At 41.9% G+C, this 18,830-nt stretch overlaps 2 protein-coding genes across 2 annotated transcripts in view; one reads left to right on the top strand and one right to left on the bottom strand.

Annotated features, from left to right (window-relative positions):
* Positions 1 to 5,209, top strand: part of DYTN (dystrotelin) — a 50,143-nt gene extending 44,934 nt beyond the window's left edge. The window contains exons 7-8 of the mRNA XM_089671106.1: positions 2,248 to 2,656; positions 4,867 to 5,209. Coding sequence (XP_089527232.1) covers positions 2,248 to 2,656; positions 4,867 to 4,970 — 513 coding nt within the window. The 3' untranslated portion in view covers positions 4,971 to 5,209. The remainder of the gene's footprint in view (positions 1 to 2,247; positions 2,657 to 4,866) is intronic.
* A 3,913-nt stretch (positions 5,210 to 9,122) lies between these two features.
* The window catches only part of FAM237A (family with sequence similarity 237 member A), a 50,112-nt gene continuing 40,404 nt past the window's right edge, over positions 9,123 to 18,830 (bottom strand). The window contains exon 2 of the mRNA XM_089672772.1: positions 9,123 to 9,664. Within this exon, the coding sequence (XP_089528898.1) occupies positions 9,531 to 9,664 (134 nt within the window). The 3' untranslated portion in view covers positions 9,123 to 9,530. The remainder of the gene's footprint in view (positions 9,665 to 18,830) is intronic.

Raw genomic sequence — 18,830 nt, 5'->3', positions numbered from 1 at the left:
TATGGTGTGATTTGAAGGTTCTCTTTCTAATCCCTCCTGTTCTAATGTTCCTGTACATCCATTGTGCTACCATGTGTCCTCACTTAGCCTTTTCTTATATATACAGTAAAAGGATGTTGTAAATGATGATCAAATGCTGGTTTTCCAGCATGACCATTCAATAGAAGTTGTTGAACAGAGAGGAGTACACACGGACTGAAAGTTGGCCGGTTCAGCAGGAATTTTGGTATGTGTATACAAGGCTTTTGTCAGGCTTCACCCAACGGGATCTCTAGTGGTCCACGGCACGGGTTTTCCCAGGACGCGGAGTCTAAGTCCCAGTCCGCCTTTTCACCAGGGCCCCTGATGGTGGGGATGGACTTGGTGCAAGACTGAAACCAGGTCGCGTTCCTGGGCACCCCCGGCGGCGGCAGAGGGGTCCCGCTGAGGGTATGTACCCGGGTTGAGCCTGCTGTGAAGGGGACAACAGATCCCGATCCGAGCAGGATGCATGGGACGACAGATCCCGATCCGAGCGGAATGGATGGGCGACTGTCAGGAGTAGGCGAGGTCACACTAGCCGGGTCGGTATCGTGCGGGCAGCGTGGTACAGGGGGAGTAAGCGGAGAATGGTCGGGGTCACAAGCCAGGTTCAGCAGGTAGCGGGCAGTGTGGTACCGAGGGTCAGGCAGAAGGATGGTCAGGGACGAGCCGGGGTCAGAGCAGGAGAAGGTCAGCGTAAACCAGAACAGGCAGAGTTTGGCAACAAGGAAACGTACTTACAGGACAGGAAACAAGACCTTGCGGCAACTTGAGATGCACAGGGCAGCTTTAAATAGAGCGCCCTGCTCTCCCATTGGTGCGGCCGCGATCGCTACTGCGCATGCGCGGCCGCCGCCGCGATCGCCGAGGACTCTGCGCTCGCCGGCTGGGACGGATCGGCAGTCTGCGCATGCGCGCACCGCCGAGGACCCGGGATCCCTGACAGCTTTAGACCTTTCTTTCCAAGTATTCAAGGGTTTGGATTTTTCTGCTTCAACCCCCAGCTGTCCACTGGTTGATCTTTGGTTGACATTAAAGTTGTTTGTCCATTCATTTCATGAGGTCAAGGGTTGTCCTCCACAGTATTGCTGAGGCCCATCATCTTTCAAATAGCAATCTTCCTCTAATGGTGCTATTTGTAGTTCTGTGAAACACACATTCATTCTTGGGGTCTTTACTTGTTAGTAGCAATTTCCATATTTTCTCCTCCTTTTCATTTGGCATATTTTGGCCACCCCTCAGTTAGATTGCTTTTGGTTGTCTGAAAAATTTCAGAATGACTATATTCTTGTGTTCCTCAATACACGATAAAGAAAATAGGATTCTTTAATTTACCAGAACATTTTTTTCTTAATGTCAATTGAGGGATACAACTCTCACCCCTCTGTGTAAAATGGCCCTATGTAGTGCTTGCTCACAAACTGAAGCACGACAGTTTCCAACAGATGTGCCTACTAAATTAATAGGAGGCCAAGGACTCGCATGTATTATGAAGTATGCTTTCACATGCATATTCTCCTCATGGTTATATGGAAGGAAGACAACACAAAGTGTAAGGGTCCTTTAACAAGAAGCGGACCCGTTTAGCGGATCCGCTTGCTCAGCGGGGAATCTCTCCGCTGATCCCAAGTGGATGACAGCTCTGTGTCTGCTTTGCTACTGCAGAGCAGACACAGAGCTGCTCGCTCTCCTCAATGGGCAGTTGGACGAAAATGGACCTCCTCTCCATTTTCATTCAACCCGATCCGACAGACAGAAGGGGTATTGGATCCCCATCCATTCCTTTTTGGCGGATCGGATCTGATGTTGGCGGGTGTAAATGGATCTGATCAGAATGTCCATGTGAAAGAACACGAAGGCTGTTATTTATTACAAGTTAAAAATAAATTATTCTTGTAATTTGTTTTATTTACAACAACTAGAAGCAATACAACAACAGCTTTTCCACCTAAGCAAGAGATGTCCACACCCAGACTTCATCTATGTGATGATGCACTGGCTTGCTGCATTTCAGCTGTTAGGACTTTTCAAAAGATAGACATGTGTATATTATTTTCATCATGTAGATATGTACAGTATATTAACTCTTCACAGCAATAAATACATATATTCAGGCAAAATGTAATGTTTCAATAGTTCTTTGCATATTTCCTCTTCTTTAGGTAAGTAAGCTATAAAACCTACACAATTTAAATATTTTTAATATATGTTATATACTTTTTTTAGGGTATACTTTATTTCTCAAAGATAAAACAAAAAATGGACCGAGCATTTCCTAATTCCATTCGTTCAGATGACTGTGGTTTTAATAAGACTGGGGTATCCTTCCAGAGGAGCAAGAAGAGCCGCCAGCTCAATTTAGAGAGAGAAAATGACTATCTGAAGGCCCGAAACAAACAGACACTGACACATATGAGACACTTGTGTGAGTCCATTAAGATTTCTACTAGCTATAAAGGAAATTACACCCTAGGAACTGAAATGAGGCCTGAAAAAAGTAGCTTTGCTATAAAAGACACAATAAGCAACCAACCTACACATGGTCTTCAAGAGTCATCTGTGAAGAATGAGGAAGATGAGCTCATGGAGTTAATAGAAAAACTGAAAGACGCATTATCTCTCCAAATACAGCCAGGTATTTTTAACCTCTTGTTACAGGCAGATTTTTTGTCATTTTGACATTTTGGATTCTTCTATATGGTGACAAATCTCTGCAAATATTAGACACACAAAACCATGTTGGAATGCTATGAGCACTATTACATAACTTTAAAAATCATTTTCCATGAACTTTTAATCCATGTTCTCCGTGGCAGTACCAGGGGTGTGCTTAGGTGTGCTATAGCGAAACCCAAATTTCTTTAAGCAGGTTCATCCCCTGCTTCGTTAGCAAAAAAATGTCAGTAACGCTGTGCCTGCAATTGTGTTGCCTTCCTGCCCAAGAGATAAATTATATTGTTGGCAGCAGCACAGGAGAGAGGAAGTTTTGCAGAACCAGGTGCTCAGGTAAGTAAAATTACCGAACACCAATGCTGAAGGTCACTTGCTCTGACAAGTACTGGATTTTAGTGCTGGGGGTTATTGCTTGCCTTGATGCTTACTAGGGGTTACTGCCAGGATTTGCCATTGCTGGCCCTTACACTTGCTGAGGATTATGGTTCTGTAGGTTTTTGTGCTGGGGGATATTGCTTGCCCTGACACTTGCTGGGGATTATTGCGGGGGGGAGAGAGTATTATTGCTGGCCATAACACTTGCTGTTGATTATCACTGGCCCTGACACTTACTGAAGGCTATTTCTGAGAGCTATTGCTAACATTGACACTTGCTGGGGTTTATAATTTCTGACATTGACACTTGCTTGGGGTTAAAATTACTGGTCCAGACACTTGCAGGGGTTTATCATTGCTGGCTCTGATATCAATGCTGTGGGTTATTATTACCATGTACGCCAACAATGGGACCTGCTTTACTACAACAATTTCTTCACTATAAATATATTGAGGTGGACTTGTGTGCTGCTATGTATAAACTATACTAGATTTATAAGAAATAAGGAAAATGTGAAACTGCTGCACCCACTAAATAAGTGTACTCACACACTTTGGAATCATTCGGCTCATTCAGATTCATTGGGAAGAGCTGGTTGTTAAGGAATGGGCAGCAACCATGTCCATAACAACCATGACTCACCTGCTGTCAGTGGGATTCCCTTCTGTCAGCAGAGTCCCTTATGTCGTTTGCGACAAAACTCCTCCAGAACCTCCACAGTACTCCTCCAAAACATGTAGGGTGGGGCTTGATTGCGCTACACTTGTCCTCTGAGAAGGAATTGCTTTTTGCTGGTATTTAAAGTGCCATATGCATGGTTTTTATGTAAGTGCAATTTTAAACATTTTTTTACCTAATAAATACGGTGTTACGCTATGGAAGTTTTCCTTTGATGTTTTTGTGGTGGTGGAGGAGTACTGTGGAGGTTCTGGAGGAGTTTTGTTGCAAACGATTGATCTAGAGGTGTTTCCACTATGGAATCTGTCATCAGCCTATAGAGGTGTCAAGACCACACAGACAGCCAACTTTCCTGCAGGAGAGCGCTGCAACATCTTATGTGATATTTTGATATTTGACCTACCATTCCAGGTGGTCAATTATTTGTGGTGAGTGGGGCTCTGGAGGGGAACACTAATTGGAGCAATATGCACAGAGAATTGCTATGGATAAGAAGATGTATTACTGTATCACTCAATATTCTCTCTGGATGCGGATGGGGGCTTCTTTGGGATTTTTTGGAAACTCTCTATTGTTTTGGAACTTTTATATGTTTGCACATTATTGGGTCTTTTATATATATATATATATATATATATATATATATATATATATAAAATATAGTTTTATACAATGGGGAGGAGGGATATAATTGCCAGCCCACGGGCATTATAGCACATGCACATTTATGGGGATTCGTTGTGTAGTAAGGAGTTCATTAATTAATTAATTAAATAATTAATTATTTAAAGTATTTTTTGGGAGAGGCAGCGCAGCACTTTTTTATGTTTAAATTTTCCTGTGTGCACGTCTGTGCCCTGTGGAAAGCCCGAAAGAACATGTAAAGCACATGGGAGAGCAAGATGAATATCAAAAAGGGAACTTTATTTTGGTACAAACATCCACAGGTTTGCTGATACATACCTATGACCGATGATTTGATGAGATGTGAGTTTATCTAGTTCTACTCATCTCAGGTATCCTGGTTTGAAAATTTGGTCTGCTCCAATAATCTCATATACAGTATATGTAATTATTTATAGTTTTCCAGTAAATAATTGAGTTTTTTTCTCTTCTAGGACATTTGCCTGAAATAAAACAGGAGTTTCTACACATTGCAGGGCAGGTTTGCAGATCCTACTCTGACCTTATAGGCAAAGTTATTGAACCAACTTTAAAATGATGCCAGAAGAGTTAGCGCTGAATAATTGAAAGTCATCAATTAGAATGTAACTGAGATTTTGTAAAATGCCATACGAACCATTTTGTAATTTATGGCTTTTAAAAATATACAAATGTTTCTCTTTCATATGTTGCATTCTGCAATTTTTTGTTATTAACAAATGTAGACCAAGTTATAAAAAACATTTAGCTCAATGTATTATTTGATAATTAATAAATCATTTTTAGTATCGTTAGTCTTATGTATTTGAAGTTTATTTATATTGGCATGCCAATTGCCATTTAAAAAGTCAAATTAGATTTACAGTGGTAGCCTGCTATGTAAACCAATGAGTGATAGAAGGAGGTACTTGGAGGAAAAATGTTCAGGGTGGGCAACACCAGTGTGGTGATGGTCAATACTACTGTAAAGAGTTGACAGGAGACAGGATGATCAGACAAAGATATCAGAATTAAATACCGCCAGGCCAGCTTCACGACATGACAGTTCAATATTTTTCACATCTTTTGTCTGGTAAAATACTTACTATGTGCATGCTTCAGCTGTGTATTTATTTGACTTGGGTTGTCCTTTGTGTGTTTAAATGGAATCCAAAACACTTCACAAGGTTCCATCAATAAAAGTCTACAGTTTACAGTCACATTTTCCCAGAATCCTTATCCCCATAGACTTGTAACTAGTCATCTTCCACTATTTTAATAGCATCATCAGCACCTCCCCATATACAAAGAGAATCAATGTATTTAGTACATTAAAATACCATGGCAAACTAAGTCAAAATTGTTATGTCCAGAGTAGAAGTTTGAGTTCTTGCATCTTTCTTTTTCTTTGAGGCCTCCCCCTACTGTTGCTACACTTACCTATGCAATTTTGCAGACTTTTACTTCAGGACATGATCTTATGTAGTCTTTGCAGATGACACCAAGCTTTACAGTGGAATAACGTCCTTACAGGATGTCTCCAACTTACAGAGGACAAGGGGGCACTCTTTACATCTGGAGGAAAAGAGATTTAATCTCTAAATATGGAAAGTTTTTTTCACAGTAAGAGCTGTGGAATAGACTCCCTCAAGAGTTGGTTCTGGTCAGCTCAGTGGATTGCTTTAAAAAAAGGCCTGGATTTTTTCCTAGATACACACAGTATAACTGGATACTAACATTTATAGGTAAAGTTGAGCCAGGGAATATACGATTGCCTCTCGGGGTATCAGGAAGGAATTTTTTTCACTGCAAGAGCACATTGGATCATGCTTTGCTGGGTTTTTTGCCTTCCTCTGGATCAACTATGGGTATAGGATTATAACTTTTTTTTTTTTGGCTGAACTGAATGGCCTTTTGTCTTTTTTCAGCCAGACTAACTATGTAACTACATGTAACTATGTAATTTTTTTGGTGATACAATTTGGTAGTTGATAAGTTACAATTACTACATTAATGTTTAATCTTACTTACCAACGTGCTTTAGTCATTTTCTATAAACTGAAGTCCTCCACCCTGCTCTAGCTAATCATCCCAGGAATTAAAAAAACATTAATTTTTAGCTGTATTTGTGACACATCGGAACCCAAATCTTGTCTCTTCTGTACTACAGAGTGGGAAGGTCCTTCTTTGGTGGCCTGTGTCACCTGATGACATGGATACTTCTTCATGAATCCATCAGTGGGGTTCTCACAGGAACCTGAAAACCCCAGCAGCAGTATGGTGACATCATGACTGCAGCAGTGGGTCACAAGGCTTTACTTTCAGAAGAAGTGCAATGGAGGATCACAAAAATGCAGATTCAGCTAAGCTAAAAGAGGTTTAGGAAAGACTTTTTAAATGAGAAAAGGTCAGAGGGACGGAGTGGGAGATCTAAAATTTTTCAAATTTTGTTTTGAGATTAGCCTTAAGTAGGCGTGGTCCACAGAAGACATCATGTGGCTCTTTGAAGATTAATGCAAGCTAGCTTGCTTGCCTGATCTAGTGTATGTTGCTAATATACACATTTTCATTAATGTATCCGGGATGAATCTAGCTTGTCCGATGTGGAGGTGCAGTACAAAATGTCAGTGTTCAGAGGATGGGTGGTCAATGGGGCAGTGTATGGGAATGAGCAAGGGCAGATAATAGGGTCAGCAGTTTGTAGGGCAGTGTACAGGGGTCAGCAGGGCAGAGGACAGGGGACAGCAGGGCAGTATGCATCATCAGCAGAGCGGAGGACAGGGGTCACTAGTAAGTTATTCAGTTTTAAAGATCAGTAGTAGATGAGGCAGGATTTAGAGGTCAGTAGTAAGCGAGGCAGAGTTCGGAGGTCAGTAGTAAGTGACACAAAGGAAAGATGTTGTCTAAATGTGGGAGGAGTTTAAATGGGAATGAATAAACAGAATCTGTGCCTAGTCACTGTATACTATGTACACATATAGCACAATCCTTGTACCCAAAAATATTCCTACTTACTATGTTACAAGTGACAGTCTCACAGATACACATAAACCTCAGAACAAAGGATCATTTCTAAAAATGTAAACATTTCCATCACATATGCTTTTCTGCACACTAAAAGACACTTTGTCTGACTGAGTCAATCTTAAAGAAGAACTTCATTAAAACCAGCAACTGTTGGGACAATGAATACTTTGGTCAGGACTATGTAATGTACAACATAATGTATAGAGTACAGGGGTAAGGAGTAAGTAACATCAAAACAAAATATAGAATGCATCAGGATACGCCTACCTGTTTACATCAGATTCCCCCATTACATCAAGAATCCTCATCAGAGTTCCACCTCAGAATCCCCCCCCCCCAACTCCACATTAGAGTCCACCCCCTTACATCAGGATTCTCAGAATCTTCCCCCTTACATCAGGGTCCCCAGAGTAACCCTCCCCCCCAACATCAAGGACCTTAGATTACCCCCCTTACAGCAGGGTCCCCAGGGTTCTTCAGACTTAGCTCAGGGTCCCCAGAGCTTCCCCTTACATCAGGGTCCCCAGAGTCACCTCTCCTTACATTACGATCTACATAACCCCCGCCTTACATAATGAACCCCAGAGTCACCCCCTTATGTCAGGGTCCCCAGAGTCACCCTCTCTTATATCAGCATCCCCAAAGCCCCCTTCCTTACATCGGGGTCCCTAGAATCTCTCCCTTAAAGGAGAGTTCCCAGAGTTTTCCTAGTTGCAGCATGTCTCCAGAGTCCCCCCTACTCCTTAACTCAGGGTCCCCAGAGCCCTTCTTTAATTATAGGCAACAAGAATGAAAGATAAAAAGAAGAGGGTGCTTCTAAATCTGGCCATAGATGGATTGCAGTTTGTCCAGTTCCTGCTGAATTGGCAGAATTTCAATCCATCTATGGGCATGCTGGTTGTACAGAAGTCAACCTATTGAGAGAGACTCCACAAACAACACTAATTGTGTTGATGGGGGAATAAAGCAATGGTGGTTGAAGGAAAGAAAATTGTATGGCCAGCCTAGGAGTAGCCAAGCAAATAAATGCATACAAGTAAAGGGTTAAATTAAAGTAAACGTTCCCACCTGGTAACAGAACTTTCGCTAGACACAGCTTTACTTACTGCCGGACTGACTGGGTATATCCAGTCTAGGCTGACAGGGCCAGCAAGCAGAAATGAATGATAACTTCACATTCTGGTTCAGCTTTATTTACTGCCTGGGCTGATTGTGCAGCGAACTTTCTGCATAGATTGGACAGTCAGCCTGGCAGTAAATAAAGCTTTTTGCAGTGAAAACTGTTATAAGGTGAGAAGATTTCCTTTAAATCAACACTTTATTTGGTACATTTGTGTGTCTTCTTTTAGAAAGAGGGAGAAGAGAGCTGCTGGAGCTATCCGTGCACCCCTGCCTCCATCCACTTCTCCATCTTTGTCCCAACTCTTGCAGAAGGAGTTTAGCGCCTTAGCATGGAAGCAGGAAGGGGCTGTTGGCTTTGGGGAAGCGAACTGAAATCTGGGGAGGCGCAGCCCACCCCAGCACCTACCCTAGATCCGGCCATGCAATGCATGGATATGTGTGTCAGGTATTGCAGCACTGAATTATACATTTCTGTGCAACCATCAATACAATCAGATCCTATTTCATACACTTGGTGTTAGCAATTTAGTATAACAGAATAAAAAATATTTTTTTTATCAAAAAATGTACAAGGACAGTACAGTTTAATTTCACTTCATTTGTATTATTGCAGCATATACATGGCACTTTTGAATATCTAAGGCTACTTAAGGATAGAAAAAGTTTTTATTTTTCCAACAAAATCAAATGTGTTTTTTCCATTTAACTTACGGGTCCATCTGAATGTGCTGCAAATGTATCCTGTATTTTCTTTTTAATATTTATCATAAAACATTAGCATAATGATAGTATGCACAAAATCAAATAAATATGTTAATTCTTCCATAATATCTATTTATTTATTTAAGGCATTTGTATCAAACAATGTTATTAGAATTTCCAAGCACAACCTGAAAATGAATGTATGACAAACTATTCATTATTTGCTCAGGGTTCATTGATTTAATGATATGAAAAAAAATGTCATTTTGGTCTTCACATCTTTCTTAAGCTATTTTCTCTTCATGCGTCTTTTGATATTGCCAAGTAGCCTAGATTCACTTTTGTTTACATGGACACCCTTTAACTGTTCAATGAGTTCTTCCCAGTATTTTGTTAATGGTCTTCGATTTTGGGAAAAGGTCTCTGAAAAATAAGAGTTAACATGATTTAGCAGTCAGAAAATGTATCCTATACACATAACAGTAGCTAAGTAGAAGTCTGAAAATCATTTTTATTACATGCTGTTATGACAGACTCAGAACCTACCTAATTCTAAGTGCTGCTGGTTCAAGTAATCAACTTTTTTTATTGCTTTACAGTTACTTTTCTCTGCTACAGCTGCTATAGTCTGACACATTACAGAGATGACAGTACTATACATAGGCATTTCATTTCCATTCCATCATTCTATGTTTATATTTAGTGTAACTTCACATAAACTATTATTTCATGTTTTCTGGCTTTGATTCTTTTTAACATGTCAAAAAAACAATGAAAAAAGTCTATTGATTGCTTCATTTTTGTGAGACTAAGGCAGCCTTTCTCAACCTTTTCAACGCAGAAGAACCCTTGACATAACTTTCCGGTCTCAGGGAATCCCTGCTAAAAATTACTTTATCTACAATTCATGATACATTAGTGTGATGATCAGTGGGAAGAATAATCTTTACACTTGTGGTCATTGGGAAGAATTACCCCCTTACAGATTGCTAAAAAGATCAGTGGTATCAGTCGGAACTTACCTGAGAGGAAAAAATTGCTCATTGCTCAAGGAACCTCTGGCAACCTCTAGAGGAACCCTAGTTGAGAAACCCTGGACTAAGGAGTATGCAAAATGTAAAGGGCCTACACAATAAATTAAGGACATTAAATTGTGTCTCCAGACAAATAAAGCCAAACTCCAACATGAATACCAAACTGAATATCATATAACATATTTTTTTAAAAATAAGGTCTTCAAGAAGCAGTTGTGTCAAAATTTCACCTGCTTTGCCACTAGTTTATCAAGGTTTGATGTAGGAGAATGTGATTTCAAAAGTAAGTGTTTAATGGTGAAAGTAGAAAATATGACATAAGTGTATGTAAAAAGAAAACAAAAGCAAAAAACAAAAACAGTGTATGTTGGTTATGGGTTTCAATGGCTGACTACAAGGAATTTGAATAATAGAGTGAGTCTATCCTAAGTCTGTCCTTATTACCATTCAATGCAGGGTCTAAATTTTTAACCCTTTGTTATTACAGATAGTATTTAAATCTAGCTACATCTGATAATGAAAATTTGCTTGTACAGTGCAGACAGGGTTAAAGTGGTTCTAAAGGCTGAAGGTTTTTTTTTTACCTTAATGCATTTTCTGCATTAAGGTAAAAACATCTGAGTGCAGCACAAAACCCCCAGCTCCCCATGACCTTATCTGAGCCTGAAATTGATCCAGCACAGTACACAAGAGCAGCTGCTCTCGTGGCTAACTCCTACCTCATAGTCTCAGAAACAGTAGCTGCTGTCAATCACAGCCAGTGAGGAGGAAGTGAGGGGCAGGGCCGAGCCACACTCTGTGTATCAATGGGAGCGAGCCTGCACATGTACTCCCACAGCAAGTGGCTCGCTATTGTGGGCAATGTGGGGGGGGGGTCAGGATTGCCAGTAGGGGACCAGGGAAAAGGAGAATCAGGACTATTTAAAAAAAAAAAAATATATATATATATACACAGTATATATATATATATATATATATATATATATACACTCGCTGGCTACTTTATTAGGTACACATGTTCAATTGCTTGGTAACACAAATTGCTAATCAGCCAATCACATGGTAGCAACTTGATGCATTTAGGCATCTAGACGTGGTGAAGATGACTTGCTGAGTTTCAAATCGAGCATCGGAATGGGGAAGAAAGGGTATTTAAGTGACTTTGAACGTGGCAAAGTTGTTAGTGCCAGACAGACTGGTCTGACTATTTTAAAAACTGCTGATCTACTGTGATTTTGCACGCACAACCATCTCTAGGGTTCACAGAGAATGGTCCAAAAAAGAGAAAATATCCAGTGAGCAGCAGTTGTGTGGACAAAAATGCCTTGTTGATGTCAGAGGTCAGAGGAGACTGGGCAGACTGGTTTGACATGATAGAAAGGCAACAGTAACTCAAATAACCACTCGTTACAACCAGGGTATGCGGAATACCATCTCTGAATGCACAACACATTGAACCTTGAAGCAAATGGTGCCACTCCTGTCAGCTAAGAACAGGAAACGGAGGCTACAATTCACACAGGCTCACCAAAATTGTACAATAGAAGATGGGAAAAACTTTGCCTGGTCTGATGAATCTCTATTTCCCTAGAGTTGGTTGTGTGTGAAAATCCCGCTAGATATGCAGTTTTTTAAATACTCAGACCAGCCTTTCTGACACCGACAACCATGGCGTGTTCAAAGCCACTTAAATCCCCTTTCTTCCCCATTCAGATGCTTGGTCTAAACTTCAGCAAGTTGTCTTCACCACCCAATAAAGTGGCCGGTTATTGTATATATATATATATATATATATATATATATATATATATATACTGAATTCAGGGATTAAAATTTCAAGTTCTGAGCTACTAGCCAGGCCTTAAGAGTTACTCGCCACTAGTTGCCCCACCCAACCCCTATACTGCCCCGCCTCTAATTCTGCCCCTAAACATGCACTCATAAATTATCTCATTAAATTACACTGTTAAATGTTTTATGCAGAATAAAGTTACAAAGATAAATATATAACCCCTTCACACCCCCTCACAGTCATGCCCTCTACCCCACTTTTCACCCCCCAGCCATGCGGTGGGGAAAAGAAAAGGAGAGGGGGTTGAGGGAGGGAGTAAGAGAGAGAGAGGATGAGAAAGAGAGAAGGGGGTGAGAGAGAAGGGTGAGAGAGAGAGAGAAGGGGTGAGAGAGAGAAGGGGTGAAAGAGAGAGGGGGGTGAGAGAGAGAGAAGGGGGTGAAAAAGGGGGTGAGGGGGGGTGATAGAAAAAGAGAAGTGGTGAGGGGGGGGGAGTGAGGGGGGTGAGAAAGGGGGGTGATCAGTATGTCTGCTACTCAATTGTGGCACTGACTCCCCATAATATGAGGTTATAATGAGCACACAATCCCTCTCTTAGAACACATGGTCTCAATTATGGTACAATGCACCCCCTCCTTCTCCAAAACAACACAGGGCTCCCCTACTACATAAAGTGAATACAGAGCCCCCCCACACACACATACAAACGCACACACACAGACACACACACAGACAAACACACCTGTCACACTCCGGTTCTCAGCTCTGCAGTCACAGACAGCTCTCCCCCTTCTTCCCACTGTTACACCCTCTCTTACTGGTCCAAGAAGTGTCCTCCTCCTCAAAGCTCTGTCAGTCTCTCTCTCTCTTCTCACTCGACCGGACATGGAGCCTGCTTTCACAATCTACCCTACGGCCCTCCCCATCCTTCCAGGAGCCTGTCATACGGCCCCCTACGGACCCTGAGCAGTGTCTGGGTCCCTGAGAGCCCAAATGGTTAGTTCAACACTGGCGCCGGCACCCTCTCCATGTCCATCCACTGTATGATCGATTTCTGCAAATGGCCAGTGCGTGGCTACTCGCCCCCACGTTATTTCCACTTGCCAAATGCGAGTAGGCAGGTGGAAATTTTGAGGTCTGCTCAATATATATACAGAATATATATACAGTATATATACACTGCTCAAAAAAATTAAAGGAACACTTTTTAATCAGGGTATAGCATCTAGTCAATTAAACTCAGGTGCGCTAGATGGGCAACAATGAGACAACATCCAAAACAGGAACTCCTCCAGGATAGCACATCAATGTGCCATTGCCAGAAGGTTTGCTGTGTCTCCCAGCACAGTCTCAAGAGCATGGAGGAGATTTCAGGAGACAGGCAGTTACTCCAGGTGAGCTAGACAGGGCCGTATAAGGTCCTTCACCCATTAGCAGGACCGGTATTTGCTCCTATGTGCAAGGGGGGACAGGATGAGCACTATCAGAGACCTACAAAATTACCTCCAGCAGGCCACTGGTGTGAATGTCTCTGACCAATCAGAAACAGACTTCATGAGGGTGGCCTGAGGGCCTGACATCCTCTAGTGGGTTCTGTGCTCAGTGCCCAGTACCATAGAAAGGGCCTACACTGGTGCTCTGTGCTTTTCCCAGATGAGAGCAGATTCACCCTGAGCACATGTGACAAATGTGAAAGGGTCTGGAGAAGCTGCGGAGAACGTTATGTTGCCTGTAACATCATTCAACATGACCGTTTTGGTGGTGGCTCACTGATGGTCTGGGGAAGCATATCCATGGAGGGACGCACAGAACTCTACATGCTAGACAATTGCACCCTGACTGCCATTAGGTATCGGGATGAAATCCTTGGACCCATTGTCAGACCCTATGCTTGTGCAGTGGGTTCTGGGTTCCTCCTGGTGCACAACAATGCTCGGCCTCATGAGTATGTAGGAAATTCCTGGAGGATGAAGGAAATTATACCATTGAATGACCCACATGCTTGCCTGACCTAAATCCAATAGAACACCTCTGGGATAGGAGCTCAGTGATGCCCTGGTCTAGATCTGGGAGGAAATACCCCAGGACATCATCTGTCATTTTATTAGGAGCATGCACCAACATCGTCAGGCATGCATACAAATATGTGGGGCCATACAAACTACTGAGTACCATTTTGACTTGCTGCAATGAAGTTTCAGAAAAATGGACTAGCCTACTGCATCATTTTTTCACTTTTATTTTTGGATGTCTTTGAATTCAGTCCTCTGTAGGTTGATATTTTTCATTTCCATCAAAAGATGGGGCATCCTTACATTCCTAACACATTACCCAGTCCATATCAGTATAGATATCCAGCATGATATTTTTCCCCATTGAGATCTAATGTGTTTTCAAAGTATTCCTTTCATTTTTTTTGTGCAGTGTATATACAGTATACACTATATTGCCAAAAAGTATTGGGACGCCTGCCTTTACATGCACATGAACTTTAATGGCATCCCTGTCTATAACAGCTTCAAATCTTCTGGGAAGGCCATCCACAAGGTTTAAGAGTGTATCTATGGGTATGTTTGACCATTCTTCCAGAAACGCATTTGTGAGGTACTGATGTTGGACGAGAAAGCCTTGCTCGCAGTCTCCGCTCTAATTCTTCCCAAAGATATTCTATCAGTTTGAGGTCAGGACTCTGTGCAGGCCAGTCAAGTTCTTCCACCCCTAACTCTCTCATCCATGCCTTTATGGACCTTGCTTTGTAAACTGATTTGCATTTATGTTAAAACAGGAAGGGGCCATCCCCAAACTGTTCCCACAAAGTTGGGAGCATGACATTGTCCAAAATATCTGCTGATGCCTTAATTGTTCCCTTCAGTGGAACTATGGGGCCAAGCCTAACCCCTGAAAAACAACCCCACACCATAATCCTCTCTCCACCAAACTTTACACTTGGCACAATGCAGTCAGGCAAGTACCATTCTCCTGGCAACTGCCAAACCCAGGCACGCCCATTGGATTGCTAGACAGAGAAGCATGATTTGTTACTCCAGAGAACATGTCTCCACTGCTCTAGAGTGCAGTGGTGGCGTGCTTTATGCCACTGCATCCGACTCTTTGCATTGCATTTGGTGATGTAAGGCTTGGATGCAGCTGCACCCATTCCATGAAGCTCTCTACATACTGATGTGCTAATCTGAAGGCCAAACGAAGTTTGGAGCTATTGACTCCGCAGACAGTTGGCAACTTCTGCGCACTGTGCCTTCAGCATGTCATTTTACATGGCCTACCACTTCGTGGCTGAGTTGTTGTTGTTCCCAGTTGCTTCCACTTTGTTATAATACCATTAACAGTTGGCTGTGGAATATTTAGTAGCAAGGAAATTTCATGGATGGATTTATTGCACAGGTGGCAACGTATCACAGTACCAAGCTTGAAAAAATGTAATTCAATTGAATTTTACACTTGTGGCCATGGAAGTGATTGGAACACCTGAATCCAATGATTTGGAGGGATGTCCCAATACTTTTGGTAATATAGTGTGTGTGTGTGTGTTTACAATCACTTTATTTATAGCAAACACAGGTATCCATCTCCCTCATAAACACAGTAGAACTAGTAATATTTTGAAGTGCTGGAGGATCTAGAATAATGCTTCTAAAAAAGGTATGCTGCACCTTTTAAAATATTCTTTGTAATAAATATAAAGTAAGTGTTATTCTGATCTGGCTTCAAAAGTGGAAATACACTTTTAATGATAAAAAAAATTTAAGAATGCAGTAAAATAAAATCAGTTACCACATATCCCCTCAACCCACCACACAGAAAGGGGAGAGAAGGGGGTGGAAAAAAGTGAAACTTTAATTGTACCAAATAGAGATAGCAGTCACATAAAGCATAAAATAGCAATTTATTACAACAGTTAAAATGCAAACATAAAGTGACCATCAATCAAAACTTCATATGTGAAATCCTCCTGTAGGATATATTGTTGACATATTTATGGCATTTTTCGATCAACATGTTTCGTGATAGTATTTGCTTCCTCAGGATCCAAACCAACAACTGTGAATGTTGGTCCAGTCTATCACAAGGGCCTTGATATCTATCAGTCAGAGCCTTAGGTGTTAAAATACCATTAAACCTTAATGGTGAAATCTCCCAAATAGCCTCTCAGCCACAAGCAGACAAAAGAACAAACAAAGGAGGCAAAGGGATCTTGTTAAATCACACAATATATAGTTACATAGTTAGTCTGGCTGAAAAAAGACAAAAGTCCATCCAGTTTAACCATAAAAAAAAGTTATAATATTACACCCACAGTTGATTCATAGGGAGGCAAAAAACCCCCAGCAAAGCATGATCCAATTTGCTCCTGCAGGGGAAAAAAATCCTTCCTGATCCCCTTAGAGGCAATTGGATATTCCCTATATCAACTTCACCTATAAATGTTAGTATCCAGTTATATTCTGTGTATCCAAGAAAGGATCCAGGTCTTTTTAAAAGCAATCCACTGAGCTGGCCAGAACCAACTCTTGAGGGAGTCTATTCCACATTTTCACAGCTCTCACTGTGAAGAAACCTTTCCATGATTGGAAATTAAATTTATTTTCCTCCAGACGTAAAGAGTGCCCCCTTGCCCTCTGTGATGACCTCAGGGTGAATAGCTCTACACCGAGTTCACTATATGAACCACTGATGTATTTATACATGTTGATCATATCCCCCCTTAATCTCCTATTCACAAGAGAGAATAAATTCATTTCCTATAATCCAGTGTTTCTAAACCTTTTTCCTGTCGGGGTGCCCTTGAAAAGTAATTTCAGTCATGAGGCACTCCTGTGCAACGCTTGGTTCACATTACTGTGTGCCGCGGAATGTACACAAAATCGTGCTCATTCCTGACGCACAAACAAATGCTCTGCTCTTTAGGGGTACCCCATATATTGGCAAACACGGGGTGTTTTTGGTGTGGTGCAATTTTAATTCTAAGGTCAGGGATGACTTTCTGCGGGTAAGGCATCCCATTGAAATGAATGGGCTGACCTACACACAGCCACACAGATGTGAACCAAGGGCCTGTTCACCTGTGAGATTGGAGGGCAGAAAAACCATGCAATTGAGCTGCTTTTACCACCCCCAACTACTCCCCCTTTAGCTGCAGAAACAGCAGCTGGGTGGTATACACATGCTGTTGCTACAGCTGGAAGTATACCTCCAGGTGAATGGGGTTGAAACAGGGGCGGACTGACCATTCGAGCACTCGAGCACTGCCCAAGGGCCCGGAGTCAGTGGGGGGCCCCATGAAATGCCCCTGGTACCTTTTTATAGGCTTTTTTTGGGTGTGCTTTGAGTGTGGGCAAGGATACAGGGGCCCCATGATCCCCTATTGCCCAGGGGCTCCATGAATTGTCAGTCCACCCCTGGGTGGAAATACAACCACCCTGCAACTGTGTGCGCATTGCACGAAGTTGTGGTGTGGTGATTGATGCTGCTTTTTACGGGGTTAAACTAAATGGTGAGGAGGCAACATATTGCCTCTTTACCACCTGTCAAATGCCTCTGAGCGTGGATTTCTTTTCAGAGGAACAGTAGTCCTTGCTTATATTGTAAAGCGCTGCGCAAACTGTTGGCGCTATGTAAATCCTGTATAATAATAATAATATTATGAACAAGTGCTAAAAAAAGCATTTCTGAAAGAACAGGAATAGGGAGTCGAGATTAAAAGTAAAATACATATACACACATATAAAAACAAACACACATACAAATACAGACATACACACACATATACAAATACAGACATGCACACACATATACAAATACAGACAAACACACTTACGTACACACACACGTACGTACACATACACATGTGCACGCACACACATATACACACACACACACGTACACATACTGTACACACACATGTACACACATACATGTACACACACACAGGCACATGTATACAGCATTATGAAAAGTTACAGTACCTTAGCTTCCATTACACAGCCGGGTACTACACTCTAGGGGGAAGCAGAGAGCACAGAAGACACCCCCCTTCCCTTTGCTTTCACTTTGCTGAGTGGTGTGACGGCTCCCAGAGCCAACGTACAGTGCGGCTGGGGATCGGGAGCTCGGGCTCAAGTGACAGCCATTCTCCCCACGGCACCCCTGAAGACCTTTGGCAGCCCCCCTGGTTGAGAAAGGCAGCTCTAATCTCTCGTCATAGCTGAGCTCATCCATGCCTCTTATCAGTTTGGTTGCCCTTCTCTGTACTTTCTCCAGTTCCCCAATGTTCTTTTTGTGAATTAGTGCCCAAAACTGAACTGCATATTCCAGATGAGGTCTTACTAATGATTTGTACAGGGGTAATACGATATCTCTCTCTCTGGAGTCTATACCTATTTTAATACAAGAGAGGATTTTGCTTACTTTAGAAACCGCAGCTTGGCATTGCATGCCATTATTAAGCTTGTGTTCTACCAGAACTCCCAGATCCTTCTCCTCCATTGATTCCCCCAGTATGTATGATGCATGCATATTCTTAGCCCCTAAGTGCATAACCTTACATTTAAACCTCATTTGCCACATAGTGGTCCAATTAAACAGTGAGGTCGGTTGGAAGTTGGAGACATCCTGTAAGGACGTTATTCCACTGCACAACTTGGTGTCATCTGCAAAGACTGAAATGGGATTTTTAATCCCAGACCCTATATTGTTTATAAATATATTAAAAGGTAACCTTGGGGTACCACCACTGACAACCCTAGAC

The sequence above is a fragment of the Staurois parvus genome, unplaced genomic scaffold (assembly GCF_062004578.1).
Source record: "Staurois parvus isolate SC_StPar_1 unplaced genomic scaffold, SC_StPar_1.0 ptg000011l, whole genome shotgun sequence".
Taxonomy (NCBI): Eukaryota; Metazoa; Chordata; class Amphibia; order Anura; family Ranidae; genus Staurois; species Staurois parvus.
The sequence above is the reverse complement of the archived record's forward strand: the minus strand, read 5'-3'. Positions and strand labels throughout refer to the sequence as shown.